Source organism: Cnephaeus nilssonii (genome assembly GCF_951640355.1).
Source record: "Cnephaeus nilssonii genome assembly, chromosome: 12".
Classification (NCBI taxonomy): Eukaryota; Metazoa; Chordata; class Mammalia; order Chiroptera; family Vespertilionidae; genus Cnephaeus; species Cnephaeus nilssonii.
The window spans coordinates 859,759-886,918 of record NC_137083.1 but is presented as its reverse complement, the minus strand read 5'-3'; the positions used below and the strand labels follow the sequence as shown (position 1 = coordinate 886,918).

Sequence of the window (27,160 nt, the reverse complement as noted above, 5' to 3'; positions counted from 1 at the left end):
CCCGCCTGCACGCCTGGCGCCCTCCCTGCTCTGCGCCCGAGGCGCTGTGCTCGTGGCCCTGGCAGCCCCAGCACTGACTGTAGGAGTCAAGGTCTTGGCTCCCCGGGGCCTGAGGAACGCACAGAGCCAGCTGTGGTCACAAGTGAGCAGAGCGTCTCAGGAAGACACATCTAAAAAGCAAGCAGCTCGCGTCCATCATGGGGCTGCCCCAGCCTGGTGTCCAGTCCTGGCTCGGGCCTTCCCAGGTGTTTCCGCTTCTCGGGTCTGATCCAGAAGGTGATCCCGCCCGTCAGCGTCTGACCTGTGCTGTTCCAGGGCTGCCTGTCCTCACGCGGCGAGCACCAGGTCCAAGTGAGCGCTGGGCAGACGGAGGCCCATGCGCGGCTGCATCGCCGCCCGCAGAGCTCCGTGCAGAGCCTGGGCCCTGTCCGGGTGCGCCTCCCTGCAGACCTGGCCGGGCAGGAGCCCAGCCCGTGCTACGTGAGCCAGCTTCTGCTCTTCAGGACGAGCCCCTTTCTGCAGGGACGCGCTCCCGGCCAGGTGAGCACTTCCTGTGCAGCCGCTTGGACCCACCATCAAAGCCGGAGGCCGAGTGGGCCGGGGTGCGTCACGGCAAGGCTGGCCACTGGGTCCCGGGAGGTTGAGCCAAGAGGGGACCAGTCAGAGGGCGCGTGCCAGTGGGGACGCGGGGAGGAAGGTGCCAGTGGGGACGCGGGGAGGAAGGTGCCAGTGGGGACGCGGGGAGGAAGGTGCCAGTGGGGGTGCGGGGAGGAAGGTGCCAGTGGGGACGCGGGGAGGAAGGTGCCAGTGGGGACGCGGGGAGGAAGGTGCCAGTGGGGACGCGGGGAGGAAGGTGCCAGTGGGGACGCGGGGAGGAAGGTGCCAGTGGGGACGCGGGGAGGAAGGTGCCAGTGGGGACGCGGGGAGGAAGGTGCCAGTGGGGACGCGGGGAGGAAGGTGCCAGTGGGGACGCGGGGAGGATGGTGCCAGTGTTTCTAGGCTCGGGGACCATGGGCTTCACGTCTGCTTTCGTCCCGGGTCGCGGGGGTTGGGGCCGGGCCCAAGCGCCATGTTCCTGTTTCTGTGTGCAGACTCTCACTTGAGGGCCTGGCTCCCTGGGCCCAATAATGTCTGATGGACGAGTGTACACGAATGACAAACTCATCATTTTGTTCAAAATGTTCATTTTAAACAGCAGTCACACACCTCCTTTTAGGGAAATAGACATGAAAATAATCCCAACTAACAAGCAATAAAGAAATAGAGATTAAAGTGAGTTTTTTCACCCTAAAAAGTGCAGTTGTGTTGAGACATACCCTGTGGAGGTGGAGCGAGCAGGTGTCCATCTGGGAGGCGCTTCGTCCAGGCGCCCGGGGCTCCAGAAGCACCCGGACCCGTTGTTTCCTTCCCCCACCCCCCAGGAAACAGGAAAAGATTTCCTCAGAGCGAGAAGTTTCACGTGTTTATTCAGAACAATGGCAGTTCTGATAACCTGGCTGTTCCGCACACAGCCAGCCCACTGGTTGTGGGAATGAATTAGGAGGACCCATAGGAGCTAACAAGCTGTGTCAACCAGGGAGTTGTAGTGACTTTGGAAGACTTCACCAGAAAGAACAGGAGGACACTGCTGTCCGCCCAGGCGGCGTCCCCGTAAGGCTGGCGGCAGTGGCTCAGCAGTGCTGGGGCCCTCTGTGCCTCTGCCCATCGTCACTCGGCAGCTGTGGCTTTCGTACGAGCTTTTAGAGGAAAAGATAAAATGCTCTGACAAACTCTAAGAAGTAGTGCAGACGAAGCCATCCCCCCACCCAGTCCTCCGCTCTGGCCAGTGACCCCTGTGCTCCCTGACGATGTAGCCGCCGCCTGGCTGGCGTCACCCACTGCGAGGCGCTCTGTGTCCCCAGGTTGGCGCTCTGCTGGCCCTGTCCCTGCACTGCTGCTCCAGCCGAAGGCCCCTGCACAGGCCACGGCTGAGGATGCCTGTGACCGTGGAGTTTGGGGAGGAAGATGGCCCGGTGAGGACAGCCCCACCCGGTCCCCTCAGCTGCGTTTGGGCTGCCCCGGTGACATGGGACATCTTCACTTTTCCGAAAGCCAATTCTGCTCGTTGTCCACATGCTGACAGGGTGACAGGAGAAACGAAACGACCTTCGTGCTGCTGCGGGAGAGAGTGAACGTCCACCGCTTCGCCGGGCTCTCTGCGACCAGCCCGGAGTCCCTGCAGATCCGAGTGGCGTTCTCCCCGCCGGCCGCCAGGGCGTTCCCCATCATGTTGCTGGTGAGGTGCGTGGCTGACGCTGCGGGTAATGGGGTCAGGGTCAGTGAGGTTGCACTCTGCAGCGGGTGTGAGGCTGTTGTTGAAGAGAAGGAGTGACAGGCCTGCTCAGGGAGGAGGTGTCGCTGCCTCAGACGGACCAGCCTGCCGTTTGCAGGAGAGACGGGACGTGGGTGAGCGCACAGGTGTCTGTCCAGGACTCTCAGTGCACGCCTGGGCAGGACTCAATCTTTTATTGATAAAAATTATTTTTATTGATGTCAGAGAGGAAGGAAGTGGGAGAGGGAGATAGAAACATCCATGATGAGAGAGAATCATGGATCGGCTGCCTCCTGCACGCCCCACACTGGGGATCGAGCCTGAAACCTGGGCATGTGCCCTGACCGGGAATCAAACCGTGGCCTCCTGGTTCATAGGTCGGTGCTCAACCACTGAGCCATGCCGGCCGGGTTGGTGTTTATTCTTTAGTGGAGCAAGGAGTGAGTGTCACGTAGTCCCAGTGGCCATGTGGTGGCCCGGGGCCCAGCCCGCCTCACTGGTGAGAGGGGTCTGCACAAAAACCTTGGCAAAGGCCTGGAGAGAAGACACCGAGACCAGACTGTGCTCAGGGCTCTGTGCTCGTCCCAGGTTCTCCGAGAAGCCGACTCCTGCTGACTTCCTGCTGCGGCAGCTGCACCTCTGGGAGGGGCTCACGGCGCACGTCTCCGTGCCGGCGGCTGTGCTGGAAGGTCGGTGGACGGGACGCCATGGCCCTCCGATCTGTCCTGTGATGAAGCCCCTGCTGTGGCGTGGGTGTCGCAGTGCTGCTGTCCGTCTGCCACTCGTCCGCTGCAGGAACGGGCTGCGCCTTTTCCCAAACCTCAGGTTGATTCTTAATTTACATTTTCTCTTTCAGGCCACACCCATGGCTACCTGTCCCTGTTGGATGCGGACTATGACAGGGAACCTCCCAACACGTACTTGGCCGAGGCCGTGAGCTACGTGGTGCGTTTCCAGGGGGTCCACTGCCTGCTCTGGGGCCCGCGGCCGGAGCCGGAGAGTCTCCCCGCGCAGCCAGCAACTTCCCCCGGGAAGGTGAACTGCAGGTGAGGCGGTGCTGCGGGATCGGAGGTTTGCAGGCACTGCTCCCTCCTGCATCTGGCCTGCACGCGGCAGCCCCAGGGAGCTCACTCCCCCCGGACATGGGGTGGTGCTCCGCGAACATCTGGTGGACGAAGGAGTCGGTGGGTGGGTGAGACCCGTGTGGATTGCTGTGTCCTGCTCATGCTGACGACCCCCCCTCGGGTGGGGCCTCTGCTCTCCCCGCCCCACCCTGTGACCCCGCGCCTGCCCCTCTGCATAGTCGTGAGGGTGAACTTTACGACAGGACATGCGTCGCTACACCGACTGTGCAGCCGCCCAGGAATTTCCGGGAGCATCGGGCGTGCCCCTCGGTCAGCAAGTCTTTATCCAGATGCAGAGCTGGCTGTTCTGTCAGAGGCCGTGGCTGTGTTTGGTTATAGTAGAAACACCTCGTAGGCACATTAGAAATCATCGTTATCTTAAGAAAAGGTGAATCACAAGGCTATCCCCTAGCTGCCTGGGAGGAGGCAGTGTGTCCAGACCACCCGTGTGTGGTGCCTGGTCGCCATCCGTGGCTTCTCACGTCCACTCCGCCGGGCACAGCGCCGATGCTGGGAGCTCGCTCAGGCTGGCGGCCAGGCTCAGTGTTTCCGGGGACGGTCATGTGTTCGTTTCCGCATTAATGCAACTGTTCACGCTCTGCTACCTGGCTCTGTGCTGGCGCCTAGGAGCCAGGGCACAGAATCAGTGCAGCGGGGCTGCTCACGGAGCGGTGAGGGGCACGGGTTTACTTTGGGAGAGTCCGTCTTCAGCAGGTGCTCGTGACGGGCACAGCGCACAGTCTGTCCCTGGGCTGAGGCTGGACTGGGGGTGGGGGGGCGTTGTCATGGAGATGTCAGCACTCTGGTCCCCTGGCCTCACAAAGATGTCTGCAATGCGCCCAGGTCCACGCTGAGGACAGCAGTGTCCCGGCCTTGGAAGCCGCACAGACGCAGATGGCCAAGCCCCACATCTAACTCACTAGCTGACCCTTCACACTGGGTCTGAGTGTAACCCGTAACGGGAACCACCTTCCCCACCTTCCCCCGAGGCGGGTGCCCGTGAACACTCGCACACTAACCGCATCTCCCTCCCCAGCTACGACCTCCTCGCCGCCTACTCCATCGCAAGGAGAAGCCTGAACGCCAGCTTTGAATCAAGGGACGTTTCCCAGTTCCGGGGGTGAGTCCCGCCTTCTAGACCAGACCCATTTTATCTGCCCGGCCGCTGGCTGCCCAGGGGTCCGCAGCAGAGCATGGACCTGCTACTTGGGGTCGTTTTGCTTTTCAGAACCCGCCTGCTAACAGGTGATTGTTATCCACTATTGCCTAGTTGCCCATGTCCATCTGTCTGCTCACACTTGCTGGCAGGAGAGAGATGGGCACACGGAAGTCAGTGTGAATCTGGGCGGTTGTGACTGACCAGTGGGTCAGCGTCCACAGTGACGACATGGCCGGACCCGCGGTTGCTGCTCTCTTGCTGTCCCAGCCCCCTGGCTCCTCAGCAGGGCCCGTTTCAGGGCAAATCTGAAATGCCCCTGCCTGTCGCACTGTGTAGATAGCTCAGTGTACTCAGGCTGAAATGTGGGCAAGCAGAGTGCAAGCTGGGGCGGCAGGATCTCGGCTGCCTCGTCCATCTGTCTGTCCATTTCCCACATGAGGCACCAGGCTGCCAAGGCCGTACGGGGTCAGTGCCTCATTCGTGGGGTCAGAGTCTGCATTCCCTGGTGCTGGGTGTCATTCTCCTCCTCACATGTACGCCTTAGGGACTCCACCTGGTTATTTAATCAGCCAAGAGTGGATTCCTGGGTAGACGAGTGAGTGGGTCCCATAGTTGGTAACACGCTAGTTACTGATGCTGCCGATGCTGGTGGTGTGAGGTCACCAGGAGGCAGGGACTAGGACGCAGGGGACAGCAGGTTCCACTGTGCTTTCAGACACCACTGGGCTGGGGGATCCCTTTCTGTGTGTGTGTGCACGTGTGTTACACCTGTGTGTCTGCACATGTGTTAGGCAGTATGCACGTGTGAACATGTGTTTGCCCTGTGTGCACGTGTACTTGTTAATTAGCCGGTGTGCCTGTGTATGCACATGTGTGTTAGCCAGTGCATGAGTGTGTAAGTGTGCCTGTGCACGTGTCAGCCCTGTGTGTGCATGTGAATTAGCCAGTGTGTGTGTGTGTGTGTGTGTGTGTGTGTGCACGTGTTAGCCCTGTGTGTGTGCACATGCGTTAGCCCTATGTGGGGAACATCGGCTGGTCTCAGACTACATGTTTATCTTCACTCTCTGTGCTCCTTTATTTACAGATGCCCGGAAAACCTGCTCCCCAGCATTTTTATTGTGGCCATCACAATTCTGTATGCACTTTTGGTCACTAAAAGCAAACAGGTGGATCGTCGTGAGGAAAAGAAAATGGGTCACATTTTCCTACAAGACAGTGCCCCGCCCAGTCACCAGCTGTACGCGGTCGTCGTGGACACAGGCTTCCGGGCTCCAGCCCGCTTCACTGCAAAGGTGCCTGGGCATCCGGGAGACACGTGTGGGTGTGGACGGTGTGTGTGCAGGTGTGGGTGCATGGCTCCGATGTGGCCATCTGTCTGTCCATCTGTCCTGGAAACTCCAGGGAGGACAACAGGACATGAACAAAACAAGAATCTAAGGTTTGGAAGGAGAGAAAATTAGTTCCTGGCAGGTGATCTGATGTCTGCATAGAAAATGTAAGAGGCTCTTCAGTCAAATAATTAGAATCAATATGAACGTTTAACAAAATTGCTGGATTACATGGTTCAATGAATGTAAGAGGAAGGCGAGCCCCGACCCAGGGGTCCTGGTAGGACATGGAGAGCACCCGGAGCCCGGCAGCAGGCAGTGTCTCTCCTCCTGCAGGAGGCACCTGGTCCGGGAGCCGCGCACCGAGAGCTGCTTGTGTCCAAGGCGCCTGACCTGCCCTCACTCTTGATTGGAGCGCAGGCGCACAGTCTTGTGCGATTGGCTAATTCACAGGGAGGGGCTGGCCTTTGCTGTTTCAAGATAGCGGCCCCCAGGGAGCTGCAAGCTTTGCGGCCAACATGGCAGCTGCCAAGTCATTCAGCCAACATGGCAGCTGTCTAAACTGTTCTCTGACAGAAAAGATGACTTGTTTATTCTCACAGTAAAAACCCTCAAAGGCATTTTCATGCAACAACAAGGACCACATAGGACCCATAACTAAGACCCACATGTTCCCCATCACGGCCACACTGGGCACCCACAAGACCATCATGAGAAAACTGGCACAATATGCATAAAATACCCTAATAATAAAAGGCTAATATGCAAATTGACCATACGGCGGAATGACCGGTCACTATGATGCACACAGACCATCGGGGGCAGACACTCAATGCAGGAGCTGCCCCCTGGTAGTCAGTGCACTCCCACAGGGGCAGCACCACTCAGCCAGAAGCCGGGGTCATGGCTGCAAGCACAGCGGTGGTGGCAGGAGCCTCTCCCACCTCCACAGCAGCACTAAGGAGCAGCGAGGCGGGCGGTAAGAAGCGAGGGCTCCTGGGCTGCAAGAGGGAACAGGCTGGGATGAGCCCCGCCCCCTCCCCATGTGCATGAATATCGTGCACCGGGCTCTAGTGTAAATAGACAGTAATATTTATTCATGGACAGGAAAGCCAGTTTTCCTTGTCATTTCTCCCATGTTAACCTTTAACATTAATAACAGTGATAACACCAGCTAACAGGAATAAGGACTTTACTATGTCGGGTTTTTTTACTCCCCCCAAACCTCAAAACACTTTGGAAAGAGTTCTATTAATACACCCATTTTACAGGTGAAAAACCAGGCAGAAAGAGGTTAAAGTCCATGCAATCCAACCAAAACCAGGACAGATTTTGTGGAGCTTGAAAAGCTGATTCTAACATTTACCTGGAAGAAAACACAAGAATATCAGAGACTTAGAGGGTAGTGTCACCAGCAGAGGGAGCAGGCCGGCTCCGAGGGGCCCCAGGCCAGCTGGAGTGGGACGGCTAGGACAGTGTTGCGTGTCAGGAGACAGACAGACAGGTGCATGGGACAGACTACAGACCAGGCATGTTGGGGCCGTGCAGCCCAGAGGGGAGCAGGGGTCACGCAGTGAGGTGCTCAGGGACGGTGCTTCCGTGTGGAAAAGCAACGTGAAACCTTCATGTCACGCTGTGCCCAGAAATGCACTCCGAAGGCTAGAGACTTAAAGGTGAAACACTCAGAAGTCACTCCAAGGTCATGCACACCTTGCGATGGGGAAGGATTTAAAAGAACAGAACCAATAGGGGTTTTCCCAAGTGCGAGATGGGCAGGTGGCACTGCATCAGAATCATATGTTTCTGTGCCACGGAAGCCACCCAGTTGGAAACCGTGAGCCCAGCTGCTGGGAACACGCCCCGTGTGTCCATGGTGCCCTCACCCACCCAGTCCACAGAGTGGAGGGAGGAGGGCGGGCCCACGTGTGAGACAGCCACGGAGCCCACACGTGAGCTAGCCATGTGCCCAGTGACCCGAGGGGGCATCTGGCCTTTCCTGCCCCACCCTGGCAGGGACTGTGCCGGGCCAGGTCCCGGGTCCACATGGGGCGCTGGCTTCCTGGATGGGGGTCTGGGGGGAGGGCTGGGAGGAGGGTGCAGGGGGCCCTGCCCAGCACTGGTTAGGGTCAGGGTTCGGTAACTGAACTCTGACCTGTGTCTGTCTGTGTTTTGAGGTCTACATTGTTCTATGTGGTGAAGATGGACTGTCAGAACCCAGAGAGCTCTGCTGCCCAGAGAAGCCGCTGTTTGGACGGAACTCCAGGCACACCTTCGTCCTCAGGTGTCGGACCGTCGCCCACAGAGTCTGGGAAACAGCCGTGAGGCCTGGTGTGGCCGTCAGGCCAGCTCTCCAGAGGGACCGGCGGTTCCATGGGGACAGGCTCACAGTGTCTTCACCATGTATCTGAGGTTGACTGATAGCACGTCCATGTGAGGGACGGACGGAAGGACGGAGGGCCAACTGACTTACATGCTAGGAAATGCATAACCATGCGTTTTCTGTCACTAAACCTGCGTAAAGGAGTTCGTTTCACCCCAAACGAGGGTGACGAGGGCACGAGGCATGCAGAGCCGGGTGGGTGAAGTGGTTTGCCAGGAGGACAGCCAGGGCGGGCAGGAAGTGGGTGGCTGCCCTTCCCCTGGACATTCACGCTCAGGGTCGGGCTGTGTCCTCGCTGAGATAGGTCAGCTGTGGACGCTCCTCGTGGACAGACCCGTGAGGTTAGAGACTGGATCTGAGGGAGCTCCGCAGGGTCACCGCCCCATGCGGCCCGTTCCCGAGGGGCCTCCTGGGTCACTGCTTGTAGATGGGTCCTTCCCGCCCCGAGGGTGAGAGCGGCCGCGCCGCTGGCTGACGCCATGCTGTGTCCGCAGCACTCCGGCCGCGCTGGGCCCGCTCCGGAAGGTCCGCCTGTGGCACGACAGCGGCGGGGCCCATCCCGCCTGGTATGTCAGCCACGTGATGGTGAAGGAGCTGCACGCGGGACGGGGGCGCTGGTTCTTCCCCGCCGAGTGCTGGCTGGCCGCGGGCAGGCGGGACGGCCGCGTGGAGCGGGAGCTGGCCTGTCTGTGTGGGGGCCTCGGCTTCCGGAAGGTAGGTGCCATCGTGTCCCCAGGTGACCCCCAGGCCACGGCAGACAGGGCGGGAGGTGAGGAGAGCTGGCCTTTCTCCCGTGCGTTCAGCTGCGCTGGGAGGGGCCGAGTGTGAGGGGTTCAGAGCTCTGGGACCAGCAAGGAGGGACGCGATCGGTGTGCGCGGCGAGGGTCTGTAAAGGAGGCTCTAGAGAAGGGCGTGAAGACACTTGAGGGAGACACGGGTGAGGCAGGGACAGGGTCCCAGAGCTCCAGGCCTGGTGGAGGGGCCAGCACGCCCAGTGTGCCGAGAGCGTGGAGCAGGCCCCGTGGCTGAGGGGCTGTGCACAGGCTGGGCCACAGAAGCAGGAGCCGCTGCCTCTCAGACCCCGGCCGCGGCCATGCTGTTGGTGCCAGCGCCCGGTGCAGCGAGGTCTTGCGTTCCGTTTCAGCTCCTGTGCTCCAGGTTCACAGAGCAGCTGGAGGACCTCCACGTGTGGGCCTCGGTGCACAGCCGGCCGGCGGGCCGGGGCCTCCTGCACACGCCGCGCCTCAGCGTGGCCTTCGCCCTGCTGTGCGCCTACGCCTGCCTGGCGGCCCTGGTCACCGCCACAGGACACGGGCAGGTGGGACACTTTCCTTAAGAGGCTCCGAGTCCCAGGCCTGCAGGGTGACTCCTTCCTGACTCATGTTAGCGACGTTCCCAGTTCTCCGAGGGGCTTACCGCAGGGAAGGGGCCCGGTGCTCAAGGCCAGGGGTGACGTGGGCCTAGTGGGACCCAGGGGTGTCTGCGGGCAGCTGCCGTGTCTCCGCTGACTGGCCGTGAGGGAGCCCCGTGCCACCCTCAGCCCGGTGCTCAGGGGACAGCAGCCTGGAGGGTCCTGTGAGAACCCCCCCAACTTGTTTCAGGTTGGCAAGTAGTTCAGATTCCCTCTGACGGAAAAGCAGAATTCCGATGGCCACGCCTGGCTGCAGGATGCTGGTTTGCAGTGGCAGCTCTGGTCTGTGTCCCCACGAGACAGAGGCGATCTCTGATTCGGGGCAGGCGGTTAGCGCAGTGACCCGGCTGTGGAGGGACAGCAGTCACATTTGCTTCCGTGACAACCTCACGGCCGTTCCCAGCCCTGTGGCGGGAAGGTGGTGCGGGTCTCTCACGGGAGGGCGGGGGAGCGGGGGGCGGGGGCGTCCACAGAGGGCACTGGGGCTCAGGGGTCACTGTCACGGTGGCGGGTCAGCAGCTTATTCTTGGAAAAGAGCGAGTGTGTGGGATGTGAGAAGGTGGTCGGAAGTCTCACTGAGCAGCGAGGGGACAGCTGTGTCCACCCACCGGATGAGATGGCCACGCCCGGAACCTGAGCTTGGCTCCTCCTCCAAGGCCGACAGCTGTCTGATCTTCTCTGCTTTTCTGCTGGGGACATGTTGGGATGGCCGGCTTCCTGTCAGATTGTAGCGAGGATCCAACCAGCTTTCCTCGTGGTGCCTGGCGCCAAGCGAGCGCTCAGCAAACGTTCGTTGCATCCAGGGTTGTGCAGGAGAAAAGCAGGATTTCCGGCGATTTCTTTTTTCACTCCTGAGTGGGAGTCCGAGGTTCAGGGAGAGAGAACTTCGTGAAGCACAACTCACGTACTCACATGGACTGCCTGTGTGATTACACATGATGCACATGCTCACATGGACTGCCGTGTGATTACACACGATGCACATGCTCACATGGACTGCATTGTGATGACAAATGACTGCACCTCTGGGCCGCACTGATTGGGGCGACGTTTCTCTGTTACCCCTGCAGCTCCCGCTGAGTGTCGGCCCGGCCGGCGTGCCCCTCGGGTCCTTCTGGACGGGCTTCCTGTGCACCCTCCTGGCTTCTCCGGGGGCGCAGCTCTTGTCACTGCTCTTCAGGCTCAGCCAGGTGCCCGGGTCCCGTCTGCGCGGCCCTGTCCTAGGCAGGCCCTGGGCGCCATCCTGAACCGTGTCCTCACCCTGCAGGATGCCTGCGGCCCCACCCAACGCAGCCCCGCCTGCCCCTGAGCCACAGACGGCCAGGCCCAGGGTGGGAGGGGGATGAGGAGCCCAGGAGTACATATGGGTCCTGTGGGGGACAGGCCCCAGGCCCCAGTGCAGGGCGGGGGCTGGGTGGGCAGGTCTGTGGGAGAGATGCAGGGCAGCGGAGGGAGTGTGGGGACATGAGGCACTGCCTGTGCTGGGCGCCGCCATCCCAGGCCTCAGTCACGGTGGCTTCCGTGGGCTCTTGTCCTGGCAGCGTGTCGGTGTGGCTCCTGTGCTCTCTGGACTCTAAGTCCTTGCTCGGAGCCCGTCCCTGAGCATGGCACTCGTCCCCAGGCCTTGTTCCTGGCTGCTCTTGCCTCCACTGCCCTGTCCCCACACCAGGCTGGCTCCCTGCCCTTCTGCCCGAACCCCACCCCCTGCCCCAGGTCACGTGGCCACCTAGGGGCAGGTGTGCACTCACGCTCAGCTACAAGGAGCCTGTTAGTAGTTAGTGTCCCGTCATCGCCCGGGGCTGCCCTGTGCCTCCCCTAGAATCCATCCCAGCCTGAGGCATGACGAGGTCGGCCAGGCCATGCCCTCCTGAGAGGCTCACAAGGGAGTTGCTGTGGAGGGAACATGTTCCTGGGGCACAACCTCACCCTGACCTGGTCTTTTCTAGCAAAGCACACCGGCTGTTCTCTGTGGGGGAGCCCAGGCCCAGAGCGCAGCCAGTGGTGATGCGGCCACCCAGCCGCCCCCTGAGCTGGAGGCATGCAGGGCTGAGCTTGGCCAGCGGGCTCCGAGGGAGAAGAAAGACTGCATTCTCGGTTTACAAGGTGACGTGGGTGGTGGGTGTGCCACACCTGGCCCCGTCCCGCCCCGTCCTGCATTGGCCGTTGGGAGAGTTGGGGTGTGGCGCGGGAGCTGGGGCACCCTGTGAGCCAGTCAGGAGATACAAAATCAGTGACAAAAAGTGATGAGGTCTGTTCACATGCTTGCCTGTCTTCTCTTCCTTAGCCCCCAGCCCTGCGTTCGAAGGACTCGTCACAACCCCGTGGCCAAGGGCGCCGCGGCCATGGTTGCGCTCTGCAGCGTGGGCCATTTGTGGGACAGTCTCCGTGGCCTGTGGTGTGGGGACAGTATTTCTAGGATACAGGTGAGCTGTGAGACATTCTCAGGTCTTTGGACGGCAAGTCTACTGTCTCTAAGGAAACCCCTAGGTTTGGGGAACTTGTAAGGTGGGGCCCAGAAGTGGCTCTGGCTGTCGCAGCCCTCACTGCTCCCCCATCGCCCGGGGCGAAGAGCGTCCTGTGCAAACCCCAGAGGGTGGCTGGGCCCGCTGTTCCCGTGTTAGGAGAGGTCGCAGGACCCGCCCCCAAGGTGGAGGGAACCGGCTGTGAGCTCCGACAGGGCGAAGAGCATGCCCTTAACAGTCACCTGGCGATGGAGAAAGCGCACACCTGGGAGAGGAAGCCGAGCATGTGTCACAGGCGGCGATGCTGTGCTACCCACACCTGCTCGGCTGGTCCCCGGCAGCTCGGCCCATCGCCTGCAGCCCCAGGGTCATTCATCATGGCGCCAAGGGCCCACGTCCTGAACCGCGAGTCCCAGCGGACTGTGCCTGCTCGGGGCTTAGGGGAGCAGAGGTGGTCCTCAGCGACCCAATTAGCTCAGGGCTGGGCCTGCTCCGCTCAGCAGATGTGAAGTTGTTGTTACTGTTACTGCCCACTCCCCCCCCCCCCATCCCCATCTCCATCTCTGCCTGTGGGATCTCCTTTCTCTCTCCCGCTGAGCAGCTTCAGGGTGGCTGGCGACCCCTCTGAGCAGGAGGAGACCTCACTCCCCTTCATTGGGCAGAAGAAGAAGCCCACCCACTGCCCCTTGCCCAGCACCCCACCTTCATCAGTCACCTGTCATGGGGGGACAGTCCAGGCAGGCCCTGAGTGCAGACAGGAGGTGACGGCGTGTTTCCCGGGCAGGTTCAGCCCCATGCAGTGTGGGCAGTGGCTGTGCCTGCTGACCGTCTCCGTGACCTGCTGCGTCTTCGTCACCCAGCCCTTTATGGTGAGCAGCCTTCCGCGTGGGAGTCGCGTCCACCATCGGGCCGGGAGGGGCTGGTGCCTGCGTGTGGGGACATGGCCCTACGTGTCACAGCCTGATGAGAGGCGGGAGGCAGGGCTGACTGTGGGGCCGTCGGTCTCACATGGCCCTCGGCGCCCATTGCTCTGGAGGATATCGGCCTTAGAGAGGCCGTGCTGGGAGCAGGCGGGCGGGAGTGAAGGCAGGTGGCCTGGGGTCCTGACCAGGGCGCAGGCGGCTCCGTGGGGCACAAACGGGCGCCATGATGCGCTGTCCCTTGTCCCTGCAGGTGGGCCTGATGGCTCTGGGCTTCGCTTGGAAAAGGAGAGACGACGAGAGCTTCTTCACTGAGTCTTTACAGGAGGCCACCGAGGGCCTGGCGGGGCTCTCCCCCACCCACGCGCCCCACGCACCCTGCGGCAGCGATCCCCGCGGCCCGGGCGTGGTTGAGAGGGTGAGGACGGGTGTGGGGCCTGCAGGGTCACTGAGCTGAGAGAGCTTGCTGTGGCCTCGGCGTGCGTGTCTGAATCACATTCTGAATCCACGTTTGGCTGCACCTTTAGAGACCTGCGGGCGTTCCAGTTCTTAGCTCCTTTGTACACCCGTGACAGGTGAACTCCTAGGACCCACTCCCTTACCTTCGCCCGATCCCGAAGGAACCAGACCCCGAGAACACCGCTCATTTACAACACTGACGCAGAGGAGGTCTGATTCTGGGGGTGACTTTGGAGATGTGGAGGCCTTTGCACGGCAATGGGCTCACAGAAACCTCCTCCCTCCCTCCTGCTTCCTTCCATATCAGTTGCTCCCGACGTGTGCAGCATTATCCTGGTCGCATGGATGGCAAAAATGAGAGAGAGAGAGAGAAACATCCATGATGAGAGAGAATCATTGATGGGCTGCCTCCTGCACGCTCCCCACTGGAGATCGAGCCCACAACCTGGGCATGTGCCCTGACTGGGAATCGAACCCTGACCTGGTTCATAGGTTGATGTTCAACCACTGAGCCACGCCGGCTGGGCACGAGCGCACTTTAAAATGGCTTTCCCCACTTTGAGGCTCTGGAAGCGAACTGCCCCGCACCTGGATGTGACCAAGACTGTGTCAGGGCCCTATCAGTGTGGCCATGGCGACGGGACAGAGTGAGAACAGTCTCCTGCCACTCCGGACAGCTGCCCACCAGCCTGGCTTGTGGGACCAAACCCCAGGCCAAGTGCGAAGGCGGTGACCCTATCCTCCTGGGCTTGGCGGGCACCTAGGCCTCACTCCCTTGCTCTGCAGCCCCAGGCCCACGGCCCTCTCCTCCTCACAGGTCTTGGCTGAGCGACAGCGAGCTCGCCGCCTGCGCAGGGCGCGTCCACCGTCCACAGCGTGGCTCAGGGCCACGCGGGAGAGGATGCGGAGACAGACGCGCACCCGAGCGGTGCTGAGGTGGGTGGAGGTCCCTCACTCTGTTCAGAGCAGCCTGCCAGCATCTGGGAGGGGGAGCGAGGGGGCACTCCTTGCTGGCCCAGAGCCACTGCCGTGCGCCCCAGTCCACGGGATGCTGAGAAGCTGGAGTAACCTGGGCTCTGCAGGTACCGGTGGTGAGCAGGGGTGACACCGCGGGTGCTGGAGCCGAAAGATAAACACCTCTGCCTGGGACGCGGATGGAGCCGGGGGGTGAGGGGGGGCGGGCAGTGTTCTCAAACCTCTTACTGTCAAATATGTAGTGGAGCTCAGCGCAACATTGACATGATGCTTTTTAGATAAAACCCAAAAGTTAGGAAGTGTGTGTGCCTGGTAAGCCACTCCAGTGTGGACTCAGACACCTTTCTCTGATGACACCCCCACCTGGTCGTGGGTGGGGCTGGACGGCTGTGGGGAGCCTCGTGCACTTGGCCGCGGATCTTTCTCTGACTTCCGGGCGTCGCCTGCTCTTCCTCTCGTCTTGCTGGTGCCATTTGTGAAGCATGTGGAATCCCTGACACCCACACGCTGGAGGGGCAGCCAGGAGGGCACCGGTGCCACCCTTGGGACCAGTGTTAGCAAACGCAGTGGGGGCTCGGCCGTCTTTCCATGGCCTCCAGGCCTGGGGCGTGGCGGCAGACTTAATGGCCCTTTTTCCCTATGGACCTGCCACAGCCCCTACAGGAAGCGACAGAGCCCCCACTGACCATGGGCAGCCTGTGATGAGTTCATGGCTCTAAACACCGATCGTACAGCGACCAACATAAAGGAAGAAAAAGAAGGACCAGACGTCAAGCGTCTCCTGACGGCAAACACGTCCTCTGTGGGGTGACCTCCCCACTCAGCCGGGTCCTAATGTGATCAAGTCTGTGCCCACTCACGGTTCCCAGGAACAGCACCCAGCGTGCCTCGGGGAGGGCGGGAGAGACCGTGGCACAGAGACCAATGGAGACAGACGTGCTACCTGTGGTGAGAGACACACGAGAAGAAGGAGTTAACGTGGTTCACCGTCTGAACAGATCCAACAAGACAAGTCACGTGAGCATCTCAAAGAAGCACAGAAAGCATTTGACACAATCGACGTTCCTTCATGAAAACAAAACAAAAAGTCTCTTCGCAAAGTAGGACCAGAAGGGACTGTCCCACACTCAGAGGGCATCTGTGACCCCAACCGAACCGCACACTTGCTGGGACAGTGAGTGCTTGTTCAGGTAGAAACCCGGCTCCTACTACCCCTCCCAGGAAGTCCTGGCTGTGCCACAGGCAAGGAAAACAGAGGAAAGCTTATAGATTTGAAAGGAAGAAATAAAACAGCCTGTTGGCAGGTGACATGCATAGTCTACACAGAAAACCCCAAATGATCCCGAGAAAGGCTCCTGGGATTCACTACAAGGGAACCTGAAGGGTCACGGGATCAAGTCGGAGTGAGCCAGGCCGGTTCCCCCTCATCCACGGGCAGTTGGAACCGAGGTTGAAACAGCCGAGCCATTTACACAGCACTCGAGGAACGAAGTGCTCAGCCCCAGGGCGAAGAGAGTGCGGGGTGTGGATGCTGAAAACCACGAGACCTGAGAGAGGAGATCAGCGCTCAGAAGCAACGGAGAGACACCGTGTTCGTGACCGGAGGCGCGGTGTGGTCCCGTGTCAGTTCTTTCCAGTGTAGGGTCAGTGCAATCTCAACCCAAGCCCGCAAGCTGAGCCTATCGATGCCGACAGACTGCTTCCAAGCTGTGCGGGAACAAGGGGCTGGCCCGGCAGAGCAGTCCTGGAAAAGGACGTCAGAGGCTGACAGTCCCCGACCTCAGGGCCCGGCATAAAGCCCTGGACCCGAGACACCGTGGTGGTGCAGACACGCAGACCAGGGGCAGGACAGAGAGCCCGGAAATAGACCCACACAGATGCCCAGCCGGTTCTTGGACAGAAGCACAGAGGCAATTCATTCCGAGGATGGTGCTAGGAAACCTGGATGCCAATATGCAGAAAAATGAGCCTCGTCACAGACCTCATCCCTGATACCAACGTGTCCACCCGGGATGTAGAAGCCACTGCCACTGGAAACGGTCGGCGGGGCCTGTGAAAGACATTCCAACTGTCTTTCTTACAGGGACACCTGCATGTCCGTCCTCATGCTGCTTCTACACCTGCTTATAACCCACGCGACATCCTCCCGGGATGAACACTCTCTCAACCATGCCATCCGGAACACCTTCACCAGGTAGGACTGGAGCCATGTTCACCGTTGGTTATGGACAGTTCCTGCCAGCAGATGGCGCCATGTGCTCAACAAAATGATCATTTGGGTGGTCTCTCTGGACCTGGGAAGCTCAGCCCGGGGCCTCCAGCCTGCTCATGTGGGCACACAGCTGGCCAGGAGCCCGTGCAGTGGGGAGGGTGGCAGAGGGGGCCTGGGCTCTGGAAACACAGGAAGCTAAGAGCGGTGAAGGCCATGATCGGGAGGGAGGTGACCCACCCTTCCCTTCTCTGAGTCCACACATTGGTGACATGTCACTGACCTGCCACGAGCTCCATGTTGCTCTGTCTCCTGTCCTCGCATGTGGCCCGGGTTTGTCACGATGGCCAGGCTCTGCTTGGCGGGTGTCTCGGCTGAGCTGATGGGTTTCATTGTCTGAGACGCTCAGTGTCCTGGAGTCAGCTCCCTGGGGGAGGGGCAGCAGACCGCTACCTCACGGGTCAGTAGGTTCGCTGGAAGGCAGCACGCTACGTCTGTTGACTCCCCACTATGTGCTGTGTGCGCCTGGCCTGAGCGCCTCATCTGACCTCAGCCCTCGGAGCTGGGTCTGCTGCTCTGGTTTGCAGGTGGGAGAGCGGAGAAGCCATGGCCAGCGGGTGGCGGTGCAGAGAGCACTGTGTCTCTATCTGCAGGTCCCACGCTGGCTTAGCACCAGTTCAGCAGCCTCCATGCCCTCCCATTACCCCCTGGCACATGCCCATCCAGGCCTGTGCCTCTGTCCCCTCAGACGTCCCTGTGGGCCCCTCCATCGCCCTCAGTCTCTGCTGCCACATCCCCGCGTGCTGAGTTTCCCGGCCACTTAAACTAAGGTTCCACTGTCCACTGCCCACGCCGGTGTCTCTCCCTGTTTTCTCTTCCTGATGTTTGTCACTGACATGTTTGGCTTATGTGTTTGTGACGAGGGATTTGACAGGCCAGGGATCTGATTGTCCATGTCCCAGCGCCCAGAAGAGGGCTGGACAGGCGGTGGTCTTCCCCAGTAGCCCAGGTTCAGAGGGTGACTGAGCGGGTGAGCCACCAGGAACGAGTCCACTGTCCTGTCCTGTCCTCTCGCCGCCGCTCAGGGGCCAGGCGCTCCAAGGCCCTGTGCCTCGTGCTGCAGATGGCTTCCGCTTAGTTCCCGCAGACCAGACTGCCTGCCATTTGTTACAGAAAGTGACCTTTTGTTTCTCCTCTTGTGTTAAGAGGTGCCAGGAGCTTCTCCGGCAGCCTGAGCAGCGTGGATGCCTGGTGGGACTGGAGCCTGACCACACTGCTGGACGGCCTGTACCGGGTCGGCGTGCCTGGCGCTCAGGTGGGCTTCCCTCTGCTCCACCACCACAGTAGGCGGGGCCGTGGCAACAACGCATAGGTCCAGAATGATGCTGCTGGGTGAGGGTGTGCAGGCTCACAGCGCGGCTGTGCTGGGTGAGGGGCACAGGCTCACAGCTCGGCTGTGCTGGGTGAGGGGCACAGGCTCACAGCGCGGCTGTGCTGGGTGAGGGGCACAGGCTCACAGCGCGGCTGTGCTGGGTGAGGGTGTGCAGGCTCACAGCTCGGCTGTGCTGGGTGAGGGTGTGCAGGCTCACAGCGCGGCTGTGCTGGGTGAGGGTGTGCAGGCTCACAGCGCGGCTGTGCTGGGTGAGGGTCACAGGCTCACAGCGCGGCTGTGCTGGGTGAGGGTGTGCAGGCTCACAGCGCGGCTGTGCTGGGTGAGGGTGTGCAGGCTCACAGTGCAGCTGTGCTGGGTGAGGGGCACAGGCTCACAGCGCGGCTGTGCTGGGTGAGGGTGTGCAGGCTCACAGCGCGGCTGTGCTGGGTGAGGGTGTGCAGGCTCACAGCGCGGCTGTGCTGGGTGAGGGTGTGCAGGCTCACAGTGTGGCTGTGCTGGGTGAGGGGTGCAGGCTCACAGTGCGGCTGTGCTGGGTGAGGGTGTGCAGGCTCACAGCGCGGCTGTGCTGGGTGAGGGGCACAGGCTCACAGCACGGCTGTGCTGGGTGAGGGGCGCAGGCTCACAGTGCACCTGTGTCCTCCCTCCTGCAGCCCGGAGCTCTCGGGGGAACATGCTACCTCATAGGCCCGGCAGTCCTTAAGCAGCTAAAACTTTCTCCTGGCCCTTCGTGTGAGGTAAGAAGCGATGAGGTCAGATGCCCCCATTTTTTTTACCTCTAAAAACACATGAAATGTGGAAAGTCTGAGCAACCCATGGGCAGGAAACCCAGGCCCTTGTGAGGAATCATGGGCACTGGGCTGGGGGGCGGGGCTGACCGCCCTCACCTCCCTCTCCTCCGGTCCGACTCCTCCCCGAGTGCGCCTCCGTCCTGGCTCTGCAAACCCAGGCGCTCCATCTCAGACTGGAATGTCACATACCTTGTCCTGACGGGAGCGGGGTGAGGATGGCCCGTCCCCTGCATCGTCGGTGATGGAAACTCTCTGACATCCCAGCTCAGACTGGGGTCACCCCAGGTGCAGCCTTTCCTGAGGGGTCGGGTGCTGGGCTCAGGCGGGAGCCCGGGGACCACGCAGGGGACTGAGGGGCTGGGGCCATGTTTTAGGTCAGCATGTGCCCGCACGGCCCGGCCAGACACCCCAGGGTGCAGGGCAGACGTGGAAGCGCCTCTGACTCCTGCTCTGGTTCTGGTTGGTCCTACAGCTTCCCAGGCCACTCTCAGTGCTTCCCGAAGACTCTCTACCTACGTGTCACCCCGAAGTTGGAGGCTCTGAAACCCCCTCTGTGACCAACGCAGAGACCCAAAGAGTGGCCCCGAGTGACCCCACAGCCTGCAGGGAGCTCTGTGAGCTCAGCCTGGGCAGGACCAGGTCAGTGAGATTGGGGGTCCAGGTCATCCACACGTGCCCGTCCATCGCTCCCACGCCTGGGGAAGAGATGGGATCTCTCCAAGTGGGACCCTGGGATGGAAGGCTGCCCTTCTCCAGGGTCTCCTCAGCCTGGGGTCCCTCCCAGGCAATGAGAGGGGGGCAGTGGGCAGTGGGGAGTCGGAGGACACAGACGGCCACCTGTGCAGTCTGTGAATGCAGGGCCACGGCAGGGGTTATAGGGCCACGGCAGGGGTCAGCAGGGGTTGGCTGGGCCATGGCAGGGGTCAGCAGGGCCGTGGCAGGGCCATGGTAGGGGTTGGCAGGGCCACGGCAGGGGTCAGCAGAGGTCAGCAGGGGTCGGCAGGGGTCAGCAGGGCCTGGGCTGGAAGCCTCCCTGCACGGCATCCCCCCTCTGACTTGCACGCTTTGCAGGCCCGCAGCCCACGCAGTGCTGACTGGCCTCAGGGCTCGCCGCTGGGTGGACCAGCACACCAGGGCCATGTCCGTGCACTTCGTCCTCTACAACCCTCCCACCCGCCTCTTCTCCGGCGTGTCCCTGCATGCTGAGCTGCTCCCGGCCGGGGGCCTCACCACTTCCCTCCTCGTGGAGTCGGTCCCCATCTTCCACAGCGACTCAGCCCCGAGGTACCACCTGCTGATTCCCCAGGTGAGCTCACCGGCCACTCGGCCTCCACGTGCCCTCCACCAGACCCCTGCCATGCCCGCTGGGTGTGGGCACAGGACAGGAAGACCCCCAAGGGGAACCAGCCAGTCTGAGTGGCTGGTGCAAATGCAGAGCTCTCGGGGTACAGATGCCATGTGGGGGGCTTGGGACTGAGGCCCAGGCCCTGTCCAGGGCTCACTCAGGCTGCCATGACCTGTGCCTCACACAGGTTTCAACTCAGACACTGGCGTCCCTCACCCTGTGGGAACCGAAGATTATTATTTGAAGCGTGGCTGTGGGTTACCAAATGCTGTCCACACACGCTTCATCTTCTGTGACGTGGCTGCTACTGATCTCATTCTTGTCCTGGGCCCAGCACCTGATCTGTGGTGGCAGCACGCTCCCTGGTCCCCAAAGGGAGGGAGGATCCCAAAAGAGGCGTTTTTAGCTTTAACGTGTTCACTGGAAGGTGCACAGGGCCCTACAAGGCCGCGTGGCTCAGACAGGCCAGGGCCACTGCTGCTCTCAGTGAGGGAGGGAGTAAGGGCATGAGGGAGGGAGGGAGGGAATGAGGGAGGGAGGGAGGGAGGGAGGGAGGGAGGGAGGGAGGGAGGGAGGGAGGGATTGAGGGCGTGAGGCAGTGAATAAATGAAGGTGTGAGGGAGTGAATGAAGTCCCGGTGGACGGGAAATTATCAAGGTGAGATAACCATAGACAGAACCTTAAGAAATTTCTTAAGTGCGGGATCTTTCAAAGGTTTAACGTGGCCAAGGAAACTGTTCATACATTTCATGTTTTCCAAATTCATGAGCACTCTTTCTCATGAGCATCATGAGGAAGGACAGGGTGGGCAGGAGACCCCCTGGGCGCTGGGCAGTTCTCACAGGCAGGGCTCCATGAGGGCACTCATCTCGAGCTCCCGTGCACCCCTGTCGCCCATGGCGGGCTCTGGGGCTGGTGGGTGGAGAAGTGTAAATGCCCTGGGGCCTGCGGCGACCACATGTGTCTCAGAGCTCCACGCGGCCAGGAACAAGCTCAGATCGAGTCCACTCCTGAGGGTGGGTGGGAGTTTCAAGCTTCCCACACAATTCATGGGACTTCTGTCGTCTCTTATTTCGCACTCCTCCAGCTGGCCTTCCTGGCGCTCACGCTGACCCACCTGTGTCTCCAGCTCTTCCGCCTGGCCGAGGAGGGCGTCTGTGGCTACTGGCAAAAACCAGGGACCTGGCTGGAGGTAGGCCCTGTGTCCCTCACGCTCATAGCAGACATAGCTATGCCGGGCCTGCCTGCACACCAGCTAAGCCAGCACAGGCCATCCCCGCGGCATGAGAGCCTGAAGGCGCGGAGGCAGGTGTCCTTCCCCGCACCCAGACTGCAGCCCGCCTGACGGTCTCTCTGCCCCCGCAGCTGCCCATCGCCGGGGCCGTCCTGGCCTGGTACGCAGCCTCTGGCCACCTGCTCTCTCTGGCCGGGGAGGTGGCTGACCAATTCCACATGGGATTCCTGCAGAGTTTTGTGGACCTCAGTCCCATGGCGTCATGGAACCAGGTAGGACAAGCATTGGGGCCACACAGGTGGGCCCTGGGGGCCTGCTGTTGTTCAGCCAGGCGGCTCTTGTTCTGTCATCTCCTTCCCTGGAGCCCCAGGCTCCGTCAGTAGAGAACGGAGCACTTCTAGTCCTATCTAATAAAAGAGTAATATGCAAATTGACCATCACGCCAACACACAAGATGGCTGCCCCATGTGGTCAAAGATCCTGCCCCCATGTGGACACAAGATGGCCGCCACAAGATGGCCTGCAGGGGAGAGCAGTTGAAGGGGACCAGGCCTGCAGGGGAGGGCAGTTAGGGGTGACCAGGCCTGCATGGGAGGGCAGTTAGGGGCAAACAGGCTGGCAGGGGAGCAGTTAGGCATCAATTAGGCTGGCAGGAGAGTGGTTAGGGGGTGATCAGGCTGGCAGGCAGAAGCGGTTAGGGGCAATCAGGAAGGCAGGCAGGTGAGCAGTTGGGAGCCAGCAGTCCTGGATTATGAGAGGGATGCCAACTTCCCGTTTAGGTGGGATTGGGCCTAAATGGGCAATCTGACATCCCTTGAGGGGTCCCAGATTGGAAAGGGTGCAGGCTGGGCTGAGGGACACACACCGCCCCCCCGTGCATGAATTTCATGCACTGGGCCTATAGTTTTAAGATAAAATTTTACAAATGTGCATGAGAAATGTTGTCAATCAGGAGCTCGTTCCCACACGAAGGCGAGGGCATGCGGGCACTGAGTTCTCCATGTGCCCTTGTGGAGGTGGCCTTTCCCCGAGGCTGCGGCGCGCAGTGCCGGGCCTGAGCGGGCCTGACCTCTATGGAGCCGCAAGGTCAGACTTGGAGCCGGCCCTTCCAAAAAGCTGTAACTCTAGTTGCTCCTCCCTGGTGCCTTCCCTCTGCGGACGCCTGGCACGCGCACCCTCTCACATCGTGGCTGTGGCTCCTCACACTCGGGCACGCCTCCCTGTGCCCGCCCGCAGGGTTGACGACGCTGTGCGCCCTGTAACAGGGTGACACGTGGCTGCTGTGTTCTCTGCCGCAGAGAGCGAGGTGGCTCCAGGGAACCCTGTCGTTCCTCCTGACCCTGAAATGCCTCCGTCTGCTTGGCTCTCACAGTGCAGTGGCGTCCTGCACCTTCGCCACATGCCGCTCACTCGCAGGCATCATCGCACCAGGGGTGAGACTTCCTCTCAGGTTATCGTTAGGGCATGTACCCGCTCTGCTCCGACCCTCCCTGGCGTGTTATTGTTAGGATGTATGTGGTCAGTATCACCTCCTGGGTGCTTGCTCGGTGCCAGGAGCGGTGGTGGGCCTTCTCGCCTCCCTTGCTTCGTTCCTGTGTGGGTGGATGGGGGAGCAACGTATGTCCTGGGCCAAGAGCCTGGCCTGTTACCACAGACAACGAGGCTTCACCTGAGCTACTCTCCGCACACGATCGCTCTCCCCGTCCTTCCCTCAGCGGCTTGTTTTACTGAGCCCTCGAGGGGCACCAGGAGCAGAGGCCATGAGACAGGTGCCCCTGGCAGCAGGCATGGCCTCCAGCAGCTGGGGTGCAGATGGCAAGGAGGAGGGGCGCTGGTGGGAGGAGGACCAGGGGAGAAGGGCGCCTAGGCTGAGCGCCGGGGACGAGTGGGGTGGAGCCGGCGCAGGAGGCCCGGAGAGGGGCCGAGGTCTTACACCCGATGATGTGATCAACATCCAAAAGCGGCTCCTCCAAGCTTTTCCTTATTTTAACGCATTTAGAAGCTCTTGGCAGATTCTGGGGCTCCCGTGACCCGTGCTCAGAAGGTCCATGTGGCGGTTTTCCCCTGCAGCTGGCGGGGGTCCTGGTGCTGGCCGCCCACGCCCACCTGCGTGGGATTCTCCTGACCATGGCTCCTCCATCGGGCACCTTCGCAGACGCCTCCCACCGTTTTCCAGGAAGCAGCCAGAGAGACACGTTGCCGGGCCTCTCCCAGTCTGCGGGGCGGGCCACGGCTGGGTGCTGCACAGCCCTCCTGGCAGCAGTGACCGCTCTGTGCATAGGAATGGTATGTGCCAGCCCGGACTCTGAGGGCAGGGTGAGCAGATGTCTCATCCTCTGCCGGCCACATGTCACGGTCATGACTCCCTGAGGCTCATCTCTACTGCGTTGGGCAGGGCTGAACCTGGTCCAGTTGGCTAGATGGTTTCAACAAGATGACCAATCACTCCAGGATGCTGCCTCCTCCAGGGAGCCTCCCAGCCTGAGCCACACCCCTTCTCTCCCACCTGATTTCGGGCAGTCTCTCACTGCGGCCGTGCATGCTGCCCCTTGTCCTATTACCTTGATCTTCCCATCACCTGAAGTGTCTCCCATCAGCCAGCTGTGCAGAACATATTCTCTGGGCTCAGGGCTGAATTAGGAATGGGGCTCCCTGCGTCCCACCCTCCTGCTGACCTGCCACATGCAAACCTAGTCTTGTCACACACACCACGTGCACACGCACATGCACACACATATGTACGCGCACACATGCCTGCACACACACAGCCTCTGGCTTAAACTCCTTCAATGGTTCCCCGTGACCTTCCCTGCCGCCCCTACTTGGGGCTGACGACTTACAAGTAAAAATACAGGACATCCAGCTGATAGTCCGTCTCAGTCAACATAAATGCTTCTTTAGCAGCACTCTGCCCCTGCAGTGGCTCAGCTCGCCTGCATTTAACCATTTCTCATTGCTCACCTGAAGGGAAGACTTAGGTAGGCCTCCTGCTATTGCCACCCTGCCCTGCCCGCCCTCCCCTTCCCACCCTGCCCCCGCTGCCTGCTCTGGCTCCCTGGTCTGCGGGTTCTCAGCTGGGCCCTCCCTAGTTCCTCCCCAGGTTTGCTGTCTCCTTTCCCAGCGGTGGGGCCCAGCACCCCAATTTTCAGAAACTTCTCCAGGTGTTCCTTTGAAGACAGTGCTGGGAACCTGCTCTGTGTCCGACCAGGCACAGTGCCCCTGGGAGCCTGAGGGAACGTGGGCCACGCCCCTCACCTCCCCGCCTCCCTGTAGCCCCGCCCCTCCACCCGCCATGTGTAAATCCTCAGAAGACAGCGTTCAGTGTGGGGTCACCCTAGGAGCTTCCCTAGCTGCCCTGCCCACCCCCTCAGCTGCGTGTAGCGCCGTGGTGACAGGTTGACTTATGCATACGTCCCTCATACCTTGAGACACCCAGGGCTGTGTCGTGGGGACAGGGGGAGGGCAGTCTTGGGGAGGGTTTTATATGTGGGAAGTTGCCCGGCAACACGCGGGAAGTCTCCAGGTCGGAGAGCTCCCAAGGGCAGTAGCACTGGGGCTTACACCTGCAGGCCCGTCTTTCCAGGGGTGACAGCTGTCTGTGAGGTTTTGTGGGACACAAAGAGGCTCCCCAGGGCTAAAACTCTGCTGGTCTGGGCTCTGTACACGGTCCAGTGTGCACGCAGGCTTTTGAGCTCGCAGGCCTCAGCCTGCGGTGGGAGACAGACAACCCGGGCCCATTTGCAGGGACCTTCGCTGGCTCTTTCGCATGACGGGCAAGCTGCGTCCTGCTGGTGGCCCTTTCTGTCTCCAGGCAGGAGCGCTGGAGGGACAGGGCCCGCACAGCCCACGGGGCCCGCCAGGGGAAGCCAAAACGCAGACGCGGATTTTGCCTGTGGAAACAGGTCCAGTTCAGAGTTTGCTGCAATTGAGCTCAGTTCCTGAGAGAGAGTTGCCTGACTTTTTTGCTACGCAACTGCTGCCTTACGGACAGGACATAAAACACCATCAGATATGATCTCCATTTACAGTTGGACAGACTCACACAGCTATTTTTTCTTAATGACATGAAATTTGTCTTTATTTTTTCTTTTTTCCCAGCTCAGAGGTTCCCTCATGGCTTTTGTTCCCAAACGAAAATCTTCCCAAAGCCAATCTCTTGTGAGCCTTGGAGACGTGATGGCCTACGTGTGGGGGGAGACCTGCTCTGCGCTGGGGCTGGCGAGGCGGCCGCCGGAGGAGGCTGAGCCGGCCACGAGCCACGTAAGCTGCGGGCTTGCCTCAGTGAGCCTGTCCAAGGCGCCGGTTTCGATGCAGAATTTAGCTTTTAGTTATCAAAGCGAGACTGATTCTGCACCGATATGCCTGCCAAGCCACAGAACTTCACTTACAGCTCTAAAGGCTTCCCGTTCACGACACCCACACTCCCCACTAACCCCTCTATCCTCGGAATGACCCTGCAGGGTTGGCAAGGGGATGCGTTAGGATTCTCCCCAATGCACACGCCCTATTCTGTCCTTTAGCCACTTGAGGGTCGTCACCCCGACCCGAGTCAAACAGATCAGAGCGGGTGCGCACACCGGGCCCAGCTGCTGCGAGGGCTGGCGTTCAGGCGCCCCCGGGCAGCTCTGAGCCCTCCCTAGTTCCTCCCCAGGTTTACTGTCTCCTTTCCCAGCGGTGGGCCCAGCACGCGTGTGCCGTGGGCGCGTGTGTGCTTCCCTGCTCGTCCTACTTCCCGTAGACACTGCCTCCATGTCCACGTAACAGCCCTTCCCGCCGGCGTCTGAGCCTCAGCACGAGATGCACAGCTGTGCGATGTGCTGAACGAGGGACAGGTGTGCACGCTTCGTACAACGTGCAGGTCTGTGCACACCTGTGCACCACGCAGTGCGCGAGGGAACTGAGATGTGGGTCCCGGGTGCTCCCTAACACAGCACATGCCCCCTAGCGTCAGTGCCGTGGAACGCTTCAGAGGACGAGGGGACTGGGCTCCTGGAGGCCGTACCAGTCTCTTTCCCTCCCCAGAACCCCTCCCTGGAGGAGTTTGCGGACCTGCTGGATGAACTGCTGCTGAAGATCGACAGTCTGTCCGCCCGCCTCCCACTCCCTCTCCCAGCGCAGCCGCCCCGGGATGCGCCGCGGGCTGGGGCCGGGGCAGAAGGAAGCCCCTCGGTGGGGGCTTCTGGTGACCAAGCTGCGGGGGTAAGCACGTGAACTGTGTTTTATCAGTTCTCTTTACTGTTTAAGTCTGAGGAAGTTTGAGATAGTCGCCGTTCCACAGCCCGTGTGCAAACCTGTCCCGTGAGCGTGGGTGACAGCCGTGGAGAGAGGCGCTCCGGCGGGAACTGCGGGGCGGTGTCACGTGTGCGATGGGACTTCCAGCTCCACGTGGGGTCAGGAGTGTCTGCTCCCTGGCGTCTGACTAACGCCGGAATCCGCAGGAGACTGCGGACAGAAGTGGGCTCCATTCTCAGAGGCCCCGAGAAATAGTTGTACAGACCCAGAACGTGAGCGGACCCACTGGCGGCCAGCAGTGAAAATTAGGCCAAGGCAGAGAGGACACGCCACGTCCAGGGCCGCACGGAGGGCCACGGAGACCCTGGTCTGGAAGAAGAGGTACTAGAACAAAAAAGAGTGAACGGAACCTGCCTGGGCCCCACACCAC

The 27,160-nt window shown here is 60.8% G+C and overlaps 1 protein-coding gene across 1 annotated transcript in view; it reads left to right on the top strand.

Annotated features, from left to right (window-relative positions):
- Window positions 1-26,709, top strand: part of PKD1L1 (polycystin 1 like 1, transient receptor potential channel interacting) — a gene marked incomplete at both ends in the record, with an annotated part of 52,840 nt that extends 26,131 nt beyond the window's left edge. The window contains 26 exons of the mRNA XM_079786773.1: window positions 316-540; window positions 1,902-2,012; window positions 2,123-2,280; window positions 2,900-3,060; window positions 3,168-3,357; window positions 4,472-4,555; window positions 5,679-5,886; window positions 8,097-8,203; window positions 8,797-9,016; window positions 9,447-9,620; window positions 10,784-10,903; window positions 11,660-11,816; window positions 11,998-12,136; window positions 12,960-13,044; window positions 13,349-13,513; window positions 14,372-14,490; window positions 16,613-16,723; window positions 17,945-18,053; window positions 18,782-18,865; window positions 19,392-19,558; window positions 19,991-20,225; window positions 21,352-21,456; window positions 21,630-21,770; window positions 22,797-22,931; window positions 23,569-23,784; window positions 26,521-26,709. Coding sequence (XP_079642899.1) covers window positions 316-540; window positions 1,902-2,012; window positions 2,123-2,280; window positions 2,900-3,060; window positions 3,168-3,357; window positions 4,472-4,555; window positions 5,679-5,886; window positions 8,097-8,203; window positions 8,797-9,016; window positions 9,447-9,620; window positions 10,784-10,903; window positions 11,660-11,816; window positions 11,998-12,136; window positions 12,960-13,044; window positions 13,349-13,513; window positions 14,372-14,490; window positions 16,613-16,723; window positions 17,945-18,053; window positions 18,782-18,865; window positions 19,392-19,558; window positions 19,991-20,225; window positions 21,352-21,456; window positions 21,630-21,770; window positions 22,797-22,931; window positions 23,569-23,784; window positions 26,521-26,709 — 3,915 coding nt within the window. The remainder of the gene's footprint in view (window positions 1-315; window positions 541-1,901; window positions 2,013-2,122; window positions 2,281-2,899; window positions 3,061-3,167; window positions 3,358-4,471; window positions 4,556-5,678; window positions 5,887-8,096; window positions 8,204-8,796; window positions 9,017-9,446; window positions 9,621-10,783; window positions 10,904-11,659; window positions 11,817-11,997; window positions 12,137-12,959; window positions 13,045-13,348; window positions 13,514-14,371; window positions 14,491-16,612; window positions 16,724-17,944; window positions 18,054-18,781; window positions 18,866-19,391; window positions 19,559-19,990; window positions 20,226-21,351; window positions 21,457-21,629; window positions 21,771-22,796; window positions 22,932-23,568; window positions 23,785-26,520) is intronic.
- Between the last annotated feature and the right edge of the window lie 451 nt (window positions 26,710-27,160).